At 54.2% G+C, this 15918-nt stretch overlaps 1 protein-coding gene and 2 long non-coding RNA genes across 5 annotated transcripts; all 3 read left to right on the top strand.

Moving 5' to 3' along the window:
- Positions 1 to 500: 500 nt before the first annotated feature.
- LOC135307303 (uncharacterized) lies at positions 501 to 2354 on the top strand. Of its 3 annotated transcripts, XR_010368008.1 has the most exons (5): positions 501 to 694; positions 1130 to 1240; positions 1934 to 2005; positions 2094 to 2165; positions 2253 to 2354. It is a non-coding gene; the product is annotated as an uncharacterized LOC135307303 (long non-coding RNA). The 3 variants fall into 3 exon arrangements; XR_010368007.1 differs by lacking the exon at positions 501 to 694 and having other exon boundaries at positions 903 to 1240; XR_010368006.1 differs by lacking the exons at positions 501 to 694; positions 1130 to 1240 and having other exon boundaries at positions 1585 to 2005.
- Positions 2355 to 2942: 588 nt separating this feature from the next.
- LOC135307478 (uncharacterized) lies at positions 2943 to 3892 on the top strand. The gene is made up of 2 exons (XR_010368201.1): positions 2943 to 3089; positions 3620 to 3892. It is a non-coding gene; the product is annotated as an uncharacterized LOC135307478 (long non-coding RNA).
- A 7456-nt stretch (positions 3893 to 11348) lies between these two features.
- Positions 11349 to 14678, top strand: LOC135308343 (uncharacterized). Its single transcript, XM_064433282.1, has 6 exons — positions 11349 to 11469; positions 11825 to 11896; positions 12498 to 12596; positions 13025 to 13138; positions 13731 to 13905; positions 14432 to 14678. Exons 1-6 carry the CDS (start codon positions 11373 to 11375, stop codon positions 14676 to 14678), a joined length of 804 nt encoding a protein of 267 aa, XP_064289352.1. The 5' UTR covers positions 11349 to 11372.
- Positions 14679 to 15918: the final 1240 nt, after the last annotated feature.

The raw sequence follows: 15918 nt of genomic DNA, 5'->3' as shown, positions 1-15918 counted from the left end.
CCTCTGAAGGTTGATATATTCAGCAAACCTTGCCCTTCTGGAGCCCTGAGGGATCCCATTGGATCGCTGTCAGTGGGAGGAAGGAGCATTTAGCTGTCCGTCTTCCTCCCATGTGCAATGCCAGTGTGTCCTTCCGTGTCCTCTGTGCAGCCACAGAGAAGAGCAGAGAGGGAATGGGCAGGGCCCTGGGCTGTGCCCCGGGGCTGAGCCTTGTGGGCAGCCTGAGGATCTCCTGCAGTGCCACGGGAGCTCTTCTGTCCTGCCTTTCTTTGCAGCTGAACCTGCTGGTGAAGGTGGTGCAGCTTCCCAAGCCACCTCCAGGACGGAGCCTCTGGGAGATGCTGAGGGTAGGTCAAGGCCTTTCCCCCTGGGAGAGCTGCCAGCTCAGAGGCCAAAGCTGGGCCAGGGGGGCATCGCTGCAGGTGCCAGCACAGAACCATGCACGTGTGTGCCCTCACCCTGCACGATCCCCTCACCGCTCCTGCGGCTCAGTGGTGCCCGTGCAGATCAGCAGAGATGGCAGAAGCTTCTGTGGCTAGAGCCCTGATTTTGTGAAATCCACTGGGAAATGGAACTATGTTGCTCTAAGTTTCTCTGACAGGGAATTACCCAGCTACAGGTCACAAGAAACCCCATGAGCCATCCATAGTCAAGATGCCAGTAATGAAGGAAATGCAGCAGGCAGGAGGACAAGGTGGGTGTATTTCCCTCATGCTTCCACTGGGACTCAGCAGACCGGGGCTTTGGCTGTACATCTGGACACGCCGTGCCCGGCACAGCGGGAAGGGATCCATGGCAGCCTCGCTGCCCCGCTACTGCTTTCATGCCCTGCAGGGCTGCTTCCCAGCCTGGCCTGGCTGCAGCTTCTGCCCAGCCTCTGCAGGAAGGCATTTGGCATCAGCTGCCAGGGAGCCCAAACTGCACCACGGGCCTGAGATCCCCTGAAATTTCTTGGTCTCTTGGGAGATCAGGAAGGGCACCAGTTTGGAGAAAGGAGGGACCTGGTTCAGCATGAAGATTCTGGCCATCTTCCTGAGCCTAAACCTTTGAAAAGCATTCCCTCTGAAAATACCACCTCCCCAGTAGGGAACAGCTCCATCTGATCCAGCTGTCCATTTCCTTTATCAAGCAATGGACCAAAAAGCTGTACTGAAGGTGGCATTTTCCGGGGTAAGTGGCGGCTCATTGGAACGCCCTGCAGGAAGGAAGGCGATGCCAGACACGGGCACAGGCACAGCAGGTAATTCCTCTGCTGGGCTCAGCCCTGGCCGGGGCTGTGTGGCAGCAGCTCTTCCCCCAGGGCCTGCCCTTGCCCAGCCCGGCAGCAGCCAAAGCTGGAGGCGCCTCGGCTTCCAGGCCTCTGGAGCTGGTTCAGAGCCCCGGGGAAACGGGAGTGGTGCAGCAACGTCCCTGGCGCTGCAGCTGCTGCAGAGCTGGCCCTGAGTGCCCAGAGGCCCAAGGCACAGGAGCAGCCCCGAGCGGGAGCCCTGCCGCCAGCCCAGGGCCAGAGCCAGCCCTGGCTCCCGACTGGGCAGGGGCTGCGCTGGGTCCTGACAGGGCCTGAGCCTGTCCCCTGGGGCTGGGGGAGCTGTCACGGGGCAGGGAGTGGTGAAATGAGTGACACATGTGGCATGGCTGCCTGTAGTTTTTCTCAGGCCTTTAGGGAGGGTTTCTGCATTGGAAATGAGAGAGTCTTGCAAGACCCTGGGGTGTTCCCCCACCTTTCCAAGGATGTTTCCCAGGGCCTGAAAAGAGTCTGGAGTGTGACCAGGAGCCAGCCCAGAGCTCCCCAGACTGCTGTGCAGCTTTGGCTTTATCCATTCACGTCCGACTCCCACAAACTTACCTGAGCCCCTTGCAGTGCCCAGTTCCCTGAGGCAGAAGGGGACTCCAGCGCACCATGGAAATGGGTCTGATCTCTGCTCTCTTCTAGATGAGGTGTTTGGGAAGGCTTCTCCATTAGCTTGGCTGCATAAAGTGTTGGTCCTATCTGAGCCACCATCAGGTATGTTCTCACTGTGCCACCAAGGAATAATTGTGGACAACCTGGCAGGAATCAGGTGACAGAAGCTTCTGTGGCTCTTGTGTTACAGGTGTGTCTGCAGCAAAGACTTCTCCAGCTCCTTTGCTGATTTCTACAAAGAAGCCTGGCTCCCATCGCAGGGGTGAGTAGTGTGTCCCTGATGACCCCACAGGCTGAGGCCTGCTCTTGTGGGATCCGTTCCTGGGAAATGGAACTCTATTGCTCTAAGGTCTTTCAAGGGGAAAGAACAAAGCTACAGGACACCAGAAACCCCATGAGCCATCTGAAAACATGAGGCAAATGCTGAAGGAATTGCTGCAGGCAGGACAAGGTGGGTGCATTTCCCTCGTGCTTCCCTTGGGACTCATCAGCCGGGGGCTTTGGCTTCACATCTGGACACGCCGTGCCCGGCACAGCGGGAAGGGATCCATGGCAGCCTCGCTGCCCCGCTGCTGCTGCTTTGACGCCCTCCAGGGCTGTTTCCCAGCCTGGCCTGGCTGCAGCTTCTGCCCAGCCCCTGCAGGAAGGCATTTGGCATCAGCTGCCAGGCAGCCCAAACTGCACCATGGGCCTGAGATCTCCTGTGATTTCCCAGTTCCTGGGTAGATGCAGAGAAGCCGCTCTTTGCAGGAGGGAGGGCCCTGGAGCAGCTCCAAAACACTGGCCATTTTCCTTGTCCTTATCCATGTCTTTGACTAGTATTGCCTGGAGCAGAAGGGCACAGCACAGAGGAATTACAGCTGCAAGCTCAGGGGTTCAAGTAGTGAGCAGGCCTGTGCCAAGGGGCAGCAAGGTGCCTGCAGGCCCCAGCTCTGGGGGAAACAGGGAGTGAGAACATCCTGCCCATATCCACCGTGCTGCCAGCTCAGCACAAGTTCACGCTCCACATTGCTCCCACAGATGCAGCCGGCCCCACAACACATGCTGACAACATCTGGGAAAGCACGAGAAGAGTTTTCTGCTGGGGAACACCTTGTTTGAAGAAGTTGATGGCCATTGTGGCTGGTGCAGCACTTTGCCTGATGATGTGCTATGCCGCAATCTGGTATTGCTGGAAGAGAAAATGGTGAGTGTTGTGCTGATCTCTAGCTCGAACAGCTTCCTTTAAAGGCTGCTCATAGTCAGGGAACATTCCCAGAGAGGCTGCAGTGGAGCTGTGGCCAGTCCATGGTTGTCCAAATAACTCTGCTGAGGCTTCTGCTGCTGCCCAGTGCTTTCATTGGCCTCTCAATTGCTGGGCCTTGTCCTGGGGGCCCCGCTGGGGCTGCAGCCAGAGCTGGCTCCCACTGAGGCTGCCTGGCCAAGAGCAGCCCCAGGGGCACAGGGCAGAGGCAGGGGGAGGTAGGGAGGAGAAAGAGCAGGGCCAAGGTTGCCCTTGAAAGGCAGAGGCGCTCTGGGGCCCGCTCCTGGCCAGGGACCCTGCCCGGAGCCATGCCCTGCTGGCTGGGGCCTTGAGGGGCAGCTGTCCAGCTGGGCCCAGCTGTGCCAGCAGCTCCAGCCGTGCTGGGGAGCCTTGCCAGCTCTGGGCCCTGCTGTGCACGAGGCTCCCTGTGTGCCACTGGCAGCTGGGGCCTCAGCCACCTCCTCTCTTCACAGGCTCTCCTGTGCATCTCCAGAAGACCAGCCTACAAACACAGGCAATGACAACCTGATAGTTTATCCCAGCTCTTCACTTCCGCCCCTATTTGCCCTGCCATGGCTGCATCACCATCATGAGTCCATCCCAAAACCCACCCCTCCACAACGAGACCCTCTGCCCCTGAGCCCCCTGGTCCTGTTCCCCGGCCAGGAATGAAGGTGGGCAGCCCTTGCCTGCCAGGGCAGGGCTTGGCCCACATTTTATGTTCAAATAAAGAGTTGGAGATTTCACAGTTATGTCCGGGTGGTAGCAGCAGCAAAGCCCACCCGGCAAAAGCAGTGGCTGAGCTCCATGCCCAGGAGCAGCCGTGGATGGCCACAGTGTGGGCAGGCAGAACCCAGGCAGGGGCTGCTGTGCGCAGCGGCAGGGCCCAAGGGGATGGTGGAGCCCATGCTGAGCATCCCTGGGCTGAGGGCACATTTCCTTCTGGGGGATCATTTAGGCCTGGACCTCCTCCAGGGCCATGCCCAGGAATAGAGGAAAGCCATCAAGAGCATCTCCAGGGACACGGCCTGACCAGCAATGTCAGCAGGCAAAAAAAAATTTGCTGAGCAATGCCTCATTTATGAAACAAAATATTTAGATTCGGGGGTACAGATCGGGGTACAGTGTGGGGGTACAGCTAAGGCCATGAGGTCACAGCAGGGCTCTGGGGTCACAGCAGGCTGAGCTCACAGCAGGCCCTGAGGTCACAGAGGTGCCAGAGGTGCCAGAGCCCTGTGGTTGCACAGCAGCACAAGGAGCCAGCAGTCAGTCCCTGAGCACAACTGTTGTGGCAGCAGCGGCGGTGGCAGCAGCGGTGCTGACATTGGGACAGCGGTGTCAGGACAGCGGTGGCAGCAAGAGCTGCAGGACTGGCAGAGGGCAAGGCAGCATGGCCCTTGCTCTGCGCCTCCTACTCCTGCTGCTCCTAGCCGTGGCCCTGCCTGCCAGGGCTGCCCAGGCTGCTCCGCTTCATGCGTGGCGAGCAGGTGAGCTGGCAGCCTGGCTGCCCTTTCCCGGCACAGCGCTTCCTGCTCCCCGGGAAGCGCTGGGGATGGTTTTGCCCAGGGCTTTATGGAGGATTTCCTCTGTAGGAGGGAGAGAGCCCCCACGGGCCCTGGGCTGCTCCAGCCACCACTCCAGGGATGTTGCACAGGGCCTGCAAAGAGGGTGGATAGTGGCCAGGAGCCAGTCCAGAGCTCCCCAGGCCCGTGTGCAGCTTTGGCCTTGTCCACTGACATCTGGCTCCCACAGCCCTATCTGACCCCCTTGCAGTGCCCAGTTCCCCAAGGGAGCGGGGAATCCTAGCACACCCTGGAAATGGGTCTCCTCTGTGCTCTCTTCTCGATTGGGATCATGACATTGCTTATATTGGAAAGCTGGTGAATGACCGTTTGAAGATTCTACAAGATGCTGAAGGCAAGTTCTCTGTGTGAACTTCCTGACAAATTAATCGGTGTCCATGTGGCAAGAGCTCACTCATGTGCCTTTTCCCTTAACATAAGCTCCCACTGAGGCTGCCTGGCCAAGAGAAGCCCCAGGGGCACAGGACAGAGGCAGAGCAAGTTCTCCACAGTATTTGGGCAGCACTGCTCAGGACAGGACAGGACAGGACAGCGCTTTTTTTGTAGCCTGTGTAAAGATTCATGGTAACAGTGGTGTTGCAGGTCAAGCAAATTTGCTCCAGATCAGTGTGAAAACAAATCCAACGTGATGAAGGTTTGGCTTTGGCCTTGAGACTTTGGTCTTTGTGTGAGCCCTGCTCTGGATTGATTCCCAATCAGTCTTGGAGTAGCTTTTGGGCGAAGGGTCGTCCCAGCCCTGAGCCTTGGCAGTTCTCTGGCCTCAAAGGGAGAGCTGAGGCTGCACTGCACATGACTGGAGTTCAGGGCTACATCATCAAAGAGCCTTGAGATGTTTAAATTTCTGTATTCCTACTACATAGTTTTCTTTAAGAAAATTATTAATTAGTTTTTAAAACTTAACTGTAAAAAAACTTCTTTCCCAGTGCTTTTTCCAGTTATTTCATATAGTCAGTGATGGCCCAATTATCCCATGGCTGAATTAGAAGACTGTAAGTATTATAAAATGAAATAATGTTGACACTCTTATGTCTTTCACAGACTCCTGAAACTTATGTTGGCTTGATGTGACCAACAGAAGAGTTTCGCTCTGCTTTTAATTCAGACAAGCAGCAGAGCTGGAACTTGTTGAGAAGAGTCTCTCCACCGCTAAAGCAAACTGCCAGGGTTCTTTTTTCCAGCTCTGGGCAGGACAATAAAAATCTCTCAGCAGTAAATCCTCCTGACCAGTAACTGATATAAACTAGGCATTTGGGCTGTTTGCTGCCTAACCCCTGAGTTCCTCAGAGCTGCAGCTCCCTGTTCTCTTGGCAGACAGGGACTGGCTATGGATGACAGTCACGTCTCTGGCCTGGTGCACACCAGGTCCACACACGAGCTGAGGGATCATCCTTGCACACCCCATCCTGGAAGAACCCAGGCCAGTGATGAGTCTGACACAGTTTGATGCATGGCAGCAAAAGAAGGCAAAATAAAGGCTAGAATTTGTATCATTCTGTAATATGCTTTTGCCACCAACATTATCCAAGTTCCTGTGCTTGTTTTCCTGGAGAATTGGCAGTCAACAGAGCTTCAGTGCCTTTGATCAAATCAGTCTTAAGAGCAGCTTGGGGCTGGTCAGTCATTTAGATGTGAGCACTGCCTGGGGTCCAGGCAACAAAAGAACATTAGCTGCAGGCCATCCATACAGCTTTTCACCTTAATGAGCACAAAGCCTTTATTTTTGCAAACGGAAGGATGTTGGGAGGATTTTTGCACCACTGGGCCAAGGCACAAGGCTCTGGATCTACACAGCACTTTGGTAAGGAGGGGAACACAGGTGGGGACAATCCAGGCTGTTAGCAGTGCCCCCACCCCCTGATTAGGGACAGCACAATTGCTTTTAGAGCTCCTTAACCAGATGGTGAAAAATTGATCTTCTTTTTTGCCCCCTGCATACTGACAGGCAAGTTGAACAGAAAATCTGCCTCTTCCTCCATGCTCTCTGAGCACCAAAGTAAAGAAGTAAGAAAAAAAAAAAAACCAACCAACTGAAATACAAATATTTTTTGCCCAGTCTGGGTTTTTTTAAGAGGTTTATAAGACTGACTAAGCCAGTGCTGAATTAAGAGTGGCACATGTTATGTGCCTTCCACAAAGTGTGGGACAGCTGCTGCCATGCAAAGGTGGGTGCAGGGTCAGACCCTGTACTTCAGACCCAGCCCTGCCTTCCTGAGGGACAGAAATTCATCTGTTAGAATCCCTTGGAGTGTCTGGAGCTGCTCTTGGCCCTCCTGTGGATAACTGGACTGCTGTGGAGCACTGGAGAACTTTCAGCTTGGTACCTGTCATGTATATTACGGTAATTTGTACTGATAGAATAGATATATATATATATAAGAATAAAATATCAAACCTTGAAATCACAGTAGCAAGGGAAGAGGGGATTGCTTCACAGGGTGAGGAAACTTTGGTTTTAGGTCATTAAAAAAAAAAACAAAAAGGAAAAAAACTGATTTGGCTTCAGCTACTACCTATACTCAGGGAGCATTCAGCACAAAAACCATCAAAATACATTCCCAGACACCATTTTAGGTTATCAGTCACCCTCAGAACCTACTGAGGACAGCATAAACCCAACAGCAATTATGATTCAGCAGTCTAATACTATCTGAACCCTTGCTATTAAAGAAACAGTCAAAAACTGCTTCTCTTTGGATCTACCCTTGTGACCTGATAGGCCCCTGCTTTCTAAAACTCAAAACAGGGAAATCTGCAATATGAACACACACTTAAACTAGAAAAGTTTAATTGTAACAACTACTTCAATGAGACAGGAGGGAAATGGAGAGAAGACAGGCATTGAATAAGAATAATAAAAAGGTTAGAGGATTTTAGGATAAAAGTTTTAGCTGATGAGCTCTTTTCAGATAAAACAAGTGGACAGGGATTGGGAATTAGGGAGGTTATGTATGGTTGATGCCCCATGTGAGGAGACGCGAATCTTGACTCTATGTTTCAGAAGGCTGATTTATTATATTACGATATATATTATATTAAAATGCTATATTAAAACTATACTAAAAGAATAGAGAGAAAAGGATTCATCAGAAGACTAGAAAGGACAAGAATTGAATGAATAACCAAGGCTTGTGACTCTCAGAGAGTCCGAGCCAGCTGACTGTCATTGGCCATTAATTAGAAACACCCAACATGCACCAATCACAGATGCAGCTGTTGCATTCCACAGCAGCAGATTGTAATTGTTTACATTTCTTTCCTGAGGCTCCTCAGCTTCTCAGGAGAAAAATCCTAGCAAGGGATTTTTCCTAAAATATCATGGCTGCAGTTATGGGGGAGCCAGGGACTCTGCAAAAGAAAAACCTTTTCAGGGTACCCTGTGCCTTCGAGCGGTTTGCTCCCGGAGAACTACCCAAAATAAGGAAAAAAGATATATGGATTGCACAGAAAGATATTATGCTGCTCTTGGAATAACAGGGGAAGGAGATCATAAAGTAGAATTTTCAATTCAATGAAATATTGAGGCTTAGCCATGTGGCTGCAGTGCCTGGTTTAGCAGGACGGAGTGGACTCCCGGGGGTTTGTTAAGGGGAAGGCGGGTTAGGGATGGAGTTGGGGAGAAGGAGCAGCAAGGTGGGGAGAGAGTAAGACCGAGGAAGGAGATCACAGAACGGATAAACCAGTTTTGGGGGATGCAGGGTTCGGGCAAAGCTGAAAACTGCGTCTTGTTGGTCTGGTGGCTCCTCCGCGCAAACTGGTGGGCTTTGGTTCATTCTTTCGCAGTTGCTGCTGTGGTCCAGGGCATCGGCTGGTGGGAAGCAGCAATCGGCAGGGCAGGGGGCACCAGGCTCAGTCCTGCGGCGACCGTGGCTCCCGGCTCCCAGGCAGCCACATGGCATCCATGAGGGGAGGGTGCTGAGAGCAGCGGGCCGGGTGTGCTCCACAGGGCTTCTCTGGGTGCCGGGGTGCGCATGCAGAGGAAGGCTGGGGCTGAGTGTGTGACGGGGTCAGGACAGGCTGGGGGTGGTGGGATGGCGCTGGTGGGATGGCAGTGGTGTGATGGCAGTGTGGTGTCTCTCGGGGCCTCTGCGTGCTTCTGGAAGGGCTGCTCGGGGCCACGGCTGCAATCCCTCACGGCCGCCCCACGGTGTCGAAGGCGGTGCTGAAGCGGTGTTCCGCGGGCTTCCTGCACTGTGCTGCAGGTCCATTTTCATCTCAGGGTTGTTGGTGCTCTTACAGAATGTTGGTCGCCATTTATGGAGGTTTATTTGGGGAGACTCCTCGGGGAGTCCCCGGAGGGCCCGCTGGGCTGTGAGTTGGCTGGCAGCAGCAGGCACGCAAGGAGACTCCACACGGCTTCTGAGGGTGCTGATTAGATGAGGGTTTATTGGGGGTCCCAGCCCCGGGAGTAACATGGTTTCAGAGGGAGAAGGGGGAAAGGGAAAGGGAGGGGGAGAGAGGGCGAGCCTAGGGGAGAGATGGGCCATGAGGGAATCTGGTCTTCCTTGCACTGCTTAAAAGGGAAATTCGAAGTAGGTGCGAAATAAGATTTGGGTCAAGGGGTTTGCAGACTGATGAGACCTCAGGAGAGGATCACAGCTTGGAATAAACCATACATTTCTGAGGGGTACATTTTCGAGATAGAGCATACTATTTGAATAAAATGCAACACCACAATAGATTAGTAAGATAGATAGACGATACATAGATAGATAGATACATACATACATACACACATACATACATACATAGATTGACAAGGAAGATAGAGATATATGAATGCACTTGCCTGTACCACTTTGTATAGAAAGGGATGGGGAAGTGACAGGTTATTCTTTTCCACACATGGGAAACAACCTTTTTCCCAGAAAATCAGCTTCCTTCTTCAGTGACCACGAGGATATCTGAAGACCCCACCAAGAAGGCCCTGTGATCCCAATGGCCTGTGCATCCAGCAAGTCAAGAAAGTAAGGCCTTCCTCTTAATACTACAGTGGAGTTAAAGAGGTTTATTCTCGGTTTTTGGTACCAAGAGGAACGAACTGGAGCCACGTACTGTAAAATGCCTCCACAAGCACCAGTGCAAGTCACAGCCAAAGGAAGGATGAAGCCAAGGTGTCCTGTCCCTCAACCACAGCCCAAGCAGACAGAGGTCCTCCTTCAACCCTGGCTGCCTTGAAGCCCCACTGACTGCCAAGAAGAAAAGCACCCTACTGAGAGCAAGCAAACTTAACCCTCTGGCAGGACACAAATTTAGAGGGAAAAAAATTTAAAACCCCTGCACCACCAGCCACACTTCCCAGTGAGAAGGGTTGGAACTCTCTGGCTCCCAGCACTTCCCCAGCAGGCAGGTTCACAAAGAATGGCTTGGGTTGGAAGGGACATTTAAAGGCCATCTAGTCCCAATGCCCTGCAGTGAGCAGGGACACCTTGAACTAGGTCAGGTTGCCCAGAGCAGGAGCTTGAATGTCTGCAGGGATGGATGTCCACCTCTCTGGGCAACCTCTGCCAAGGTTTCATAACAAACAGTGTAAAAAATGTGTTTCTTTCATCTAGTCTGAATCGACCATTTTTTAGATTAAAACCATTCCCCCTCGGTCTGGTCATGAAAGGCTCTGCTAAAAATTCTGTCCCCATCTCTTTACAAGCCCCCAGAAGGCACTGAAAGGCAGCAATCAGGTGTCCCTGGAGTCTTCTCTCTTCCAGGCTGAACACTGCCAGCTCTCCCAGCCTGTCTCCAAAGCAGAAGGGCTCCAGCCCTCAGAGCATTTTGTCCCTCCTCTGGACTAGAACCAACATGTCCATGTCCTTCCTGTCTTGGGGACCCAGAGCTGGATGCAGTACTCTGTCGTGGTAGAGACTGAGACACTACAAAGCAACACACTCCATTTCCAGAAGGCTTCAAACCCTGTATTTATTCTAGCCTGCATGCCTTTTCTGCATTCTTACAAAGCTCTTATGTTTACACTTTATTCATTGGTCACAAGAGACAAGCAAAATGCTCATTGGAATAGGGAGTTGCAGGTTTCTCTTATTTATCCTTTCTTTCTTGGTTTCTATGATCAATGACATAGAAAATTACTAGAAAATTCTTTTAGTTGTAAACATGGATCCTCCTACCTAACTTCTCAATGACTCATAGAGGTCACTGTAAAACCTCTTCCACAGTACTCCAGGTGGGGTCCCACCAGAGCAGAGGGGGGGAGTCACCTTGTTCAACCTGCTGGGCACTCTCCTTTGGATGCACATGGCTGGCTCATGTCCAACCTCTCATCTAGCAGTACCCCCAAGTCCTTCTCGGCAGAGCTGCTCTCCATCCCTTCAGGTCCCAGCCTGTGAGATCAGCTGAGCTGGGACTGTGTCACAGCCCTTGGGCAGAGCAGCTGGGCAGGATGAGCTCCCTTCCGAAGAACGCAGAACCCACTCCACACAATTCCACCCTGGCCATGAGGTCACAAGCAGGCTCTGAGATCACAGAGGTCCCAGAGCCCCGTGGTTGCACAGCAGCACAAGGAACCAGCAGTCAGTCCTTGAGCACAACTGTTGTGGCAGCAGCGGCGGTGGCAGCAGCAGTGCTGAGGTTGGGACAGCGGTGTCAGGACAGCGGTGGCAGCAAGAGCTGCAGGACTGGCAGAGGGCAAGGCACCATGGCCCTTGCTCTGCGCCTCCTACTCCTGCTGCTCCTGGCCGTGGCCCTGCCTGCCAGGGCTGCCCAGGCGGCTCCACTCCAAGTGTGGCAAGCAGGTGAGCCGGCAGCCTGGCTCCCTTTCCCAGCACAGCGCTCCCTGCTCCCTGGGAAGCGCTGGGGATGGTTTTGCCCAGGGCTTTGGGGAGAGTTTCCTCTGTGGGAGGGAGAGAGCCCCAATGGTCCCTGGGCTCTTCCAGCCACCAGTCCAGGGATGTTGCACAGGGCCTGCAAAGAGGGTGGAGAGTGACTAGAGCCAGTCCAGAGCTCCCCAGGCCCCTGTGCAGCTTTGGCCTTGTCCACTGACATCTGGCAGCCAAGGCCTTACCCGACCCCCTTGCAGTGCCCAGTTCTCTAAGGGAGAGGGGAATCCCAGCACACCATGGAAATTTTCTGATCTTTGCTCCCTTCTAGATTGGGATCGTGACATGGCTTATATGGAAAAGCTAGTGCATAACAGTTGGAAGACTCCAGAGCATGGTGGAGGCAAGTTCTTCATGTGTCTTTCCTGACAAAATAATTGGTGTCCAAGTGGCAAGAGCTCCCTCATGTGCCATTTCCCTTAACATAATCTCTTGATTTAAAGTATCTGGAAATCTGGCTATGCTCCTTTCTCCAACCATGAGTGATCTCACAGGATTGCAATCTGTGGGAGGAAGGGGCATTTAGGTGTCCATCTTCCTCCTGTGTGCAATGCCAGTGTGTCCTTCCATGTGCTCTGTGCAGCCAGGCAGAAGAGCAGAGAGGGAAGGGGCCAGGCCCAGGGCTGAGCCCCGGGGCTGAGCCTTTGGCAACTCCTTTGCCAGCCCCGGGGAGCCTGAGCTGCTCCTGCTGCCACTGCCAAGCCCTGGCCCTGCCCGTGGCTGGGTTTAGAGCTGCTGGCAGCTCCAGGGAGTCCTTTCTGCCCCGACTGCCCTGCAAGGGGCTCCTTCCATCCCAGTGTGGGGCCACTGCAGGCACATGTTCCCCCTGCCCCTGCTCCTGAGTGGGAGACAGAGCTGAGGGAGTGCCTTGGAAGGCATCAATCACCCAGGTGCCCTCACTGCCACTCAGGCCTGAAAGAGAAATGGAGCAATTTTCCATTAAGGTCCTCCTGCAATGAAGAAAGAAGAGATGGCAGGCAAGAAGAAATTAGAAGCAGCCAAACATCTGGACGAGATGCTGAGTGACCTGGAGAGACGCCGTGGTGGGTGCATTTCCCTCAGCCTACCCCTGTGTCTCAGCAACTGGGGGCTTTGGCAACACAGCGGGAAGGGATCCATGGCAGCCTCACTGCCCTGCTGCTGCTTTCACACCCTGCAGGGCTGTTTCCCAACCTGGCCTGGCTGCAGCTTCTGCCCAGCCCCTGCAGGAAGGCATTTGGCATCTGCTGGCAGGCAACCCAAACTGCACCATGGGCCATGCCCACCCTGAGATCCCTTGCAATTTCCCAGTCTCTGAGCACATGTGGAGGGGCCGCTCCATGGAGGAGGGAGGGCCCTGGCCCAGACCTAACAACCTGGCCATCTTCCTGAGCATTATCCATGACTTCACATGTACTGATTCCTGATGATGCCACCCTCCGCAATGCTGAATGGTTCCATCTGGTCCAGCTGTAGTTTTTCCTTTCCACAGCAATGGAGCAAAAGTCCGTGCAGACGGCGCCATATCATATTGGAAGCAATGGCTCTGTATCAGTCTCTGATGGAGGAAAGGAGGAGTTGCCAGACATAAGCAAAGGCATAGGAGGTAATTGCTCTGCTGGGCTCAGCCCTGGGCAAGGCTGTGTGGCAGCAGCTCTTCCCCCAGGGCCAGCCCTTGGCTTCCAGGCCTCTGGAGCTCGTTCACAGCCCCGGGGAAACGGGACTGGTGCAGCAACGTCCCTCCCACTGCAGCTGCTGCGGAGCTGGCCCTGAGTGCCCAGAGGCCCAAGGCACAGGAGCAGCCCCGTGCGGGAGCCCTGCCGCCAGCCCAGGGCCAGAGCCAGCCCTGGCTCCCGACTGGGCAGGGGCTGCGCTGGGTCCTGACAGGGCCTGAGCCTGTCCCCTGGGGCTGGGGGAGCTGTCATGGGGCAGGGAGGGCCAGGGGTGGCAGTGGCTGCTCAGGGATGGCTTTGGCCCGTGTCCTTGGCAACAGCCACTGCCCAAGCAGCTGCGCTGCCCCCGGGCTCTCCTCCCGGCCTGCTGGGCTTTGTTGGCTGGCACAGCCTGTGCCAAGGGCCGGCAAGGTGCCTGCAGGCCCCAGCTCTGGGGGAAACAGAGAACGTCCTGCCTGTATCCACCGTGCTGCCAGCTCAGCAGTGCAGCACAGCACGGGCTCACGCTCCCCATTGCTCCCACAGAAGTTCTTGGCAAGTCAGACACAAACGCCTGGAATCCACAGAACAACCCAAGAATTGTCTGCCCTCAGGACGTGCGCAGGTCCTGCATGATAGGCACGGTGGTGACACTGTTCACAGTGCCACTTTCCATGGTGCTGTGCTATGCTGGGTTCCGGTGCTGGAAGGAAAAGAAACAGTAAGTTGTTGCTGCTCTCTCCCCTCCCGCTTCTTTAAATGCTGCTCATAGTGAAGGAACATTCCCAGAGAGTCTGCAGTGGAGTTGTGGCCAGTCCATGGTACTCCAAATAACTCTGCTGAGGGTTCTGCTGCTGCCCAGTGCTTCCATTGACCTCTCTGTTGCTGGGCCTTGTCCTGGGGGCCCCACTGGGGCAGCAGCCAATGCTGGCTCCCACTGAGGCTGCCTGGCCAAGAGCAGCCCCAGGGGCACGGGGCAGAGACAGAGGGAGGTGGGGAGGAGAAAGAGCAGGGCCGAGGTTGCCCTTGAAAGGCAGAGGCGCTCTGGGGCCCGCTCCTGGCCAGGGACCCTGCCCAGAGCCGTGCCCTGCTGGCCGGGGCCTTGAGGGGCAGCTGTCCAGCTGGGCCCAGCTGTGCCAGGAGCTCCAGCCATGCTGGGGAGCCGTGCCAGCTCTGGGCCCTGCTGTGCACGAGGGTCCCTGTGTGCCACTGGCAGCCGGGGCCTCAGCCTCCTCCTCTCTCTGCAGTCGCGCTGCCGCAGCTCCAGCATCCCGGCCGAGAAGGCGTGACTCTCCCTCGCCCCCAGGGAGCCCAGAGAGTGTCGAGTTTGGCAGCTCTCAGACATGGCCTCAGCAGCAGCAGCAGCTGTCCAAGAAAGCAGACTACCAGCCCTCCGTGCCTCCCCCACGGCCCCCCATCCCGGCCGTGAAGCGGAAGCCTCCCGAGATCCCCCCACCTCCTCCCCTCCCCAGCCCACCGCCCTGGTCCAGCTAGGACTGGAACTGGGCCAGCCACGGCAGGGCTTGGGCCACCAACAGCTTGGGGCACCTGCTCTCCTTTACAAATAACACGTTACCTATGAGCAACAACCAGAGTCAGTTTTCATACTCTTGGATCTTCAACAGGAAGGGCTGAAGATTCTTCCCATGCCCTGTCTCATCGTTTGCCACTTTGACTGTCATACACTTGGCAGCTTGTTGCATCTCTTATAGACTTTATTTGCACTGCATATTTTACCCCACCTACCGGGGAAAAAAAATGAAAAATACTTCAGTTTAGATTTACTTTTTAATGTGGTTGGGCCAGTCACATTTTGAGCAATTAATTTTCCATGGTACTTCTTCCCTTTTCCTTCCTATCCATAGAAAGTTCATCTGGATGTAAAAATCAGCACAATTAGTGAGATTCAACTCAAAGCCCAGAAGGAAATCTAACACAAAATATAGTACACTCCCTGTGTACTGCACAACAAGAAATATTCAGAGGAAAATTCACTGGCAGCTGAGGCTCGTGGAACTCCCAGAATCCTGAGCCTGCAGAGGAGGCAGACAGCCCTGGCAGTGGCTGAGAGGACTTCTCCTCACAGACTCCTCTCAAAGTGTGTCCCTCCAGGAGGGGAAAGCTTCTAAACCTTTGCCTTACCTTCCTCCTGTGCTAAAATGTTAGCCTCTTCCTGAGCTACAAACAGTTCTCCATTCCTCAACAAAGCTACGCAGGTTCTTGACTTATCTTAAAGAGCAAAAAAAATGTGGTCAGAAATTTCTCATCAAAGCCTGTTGGCAGAGAAGCCCCACCACATGTGAGAAAATATTTCTTAGCATCAGTTCACTCAAAAGAAAGTCAGCCCTGAACTGAGCAGTGCTTTAAATGAACTTGAATTCTCTTTCCTCACATATCAGCCAGATTGGTTTGCTCCTTTTTTGTCCTAGAGAATATTAGAACAATTTGCTCTTGACAGGACTCCTTGGATGGCTCCCAAACTACTGGTGGATGCTCACCACGCCTTGCCTGGGCTGTTAATGCAGCCTGTTAGCAGCACCTGACTTTGCCACCCTGTTCAGACCTTGGGCACGGCTGGTGCCACGGTCCCCTCTGGTGCCACGGTCCCTGCTGGCTCGTGGCATGTCTCTGCTGGTGCAGGAGCCCTGCTCGTGCTGCTGCCTGCGTTCAACAGCGCTGGTCCTACTCCCCAGGCAAAGAGGGACTGAAGGCACTGCTTTGGGCAGCTCCTTTG

This window comes from Passer domesticus, chromosome 9, assembly GCF_036417665.1.
Source record: "Passer domesticus isolate bPasDom1 chromosome 9, bPasDom1.hap1, whole genome shotgun sequence".
Taxonomy (NCBI): Eukaryota; Metazoa; Chordata; class Aves; order Passeriformes; family Passeridae; genus Passer; species Passer domesticus.
This window is presented reverse-complemented; position numbering and strand designations above follow the sequence as displayed.

What these genes read in the sequence shown, in the direction of transcription:
- LOC135308343 (XM_064433282.1), top strand. Translation starts at nt 11,373, where the DNA reads ATGGCCCTTGCTCTGCGCCTCCTACTCCTGCTGCTCCTGGCCGTGGCC. An exon ending in GACTCCAGAGCATGGTGGAG is followed by an intron (nt 11,897 to 12,497) that starts GCAAGTTCTTCA and finishes TTTTCCATTAAG; the next exon opens with GTCCTCCTGCAATGAAGAAA. An exon ending in CATAAGCAAAGGCATAGGAG is followed by an intron (nt 13,139 to 13,730) that starts GTAATTGCTCTG and finishes TTGCTCCCACAG; the next exon opens with AAGTTCTTGGCAAGTCAGAC.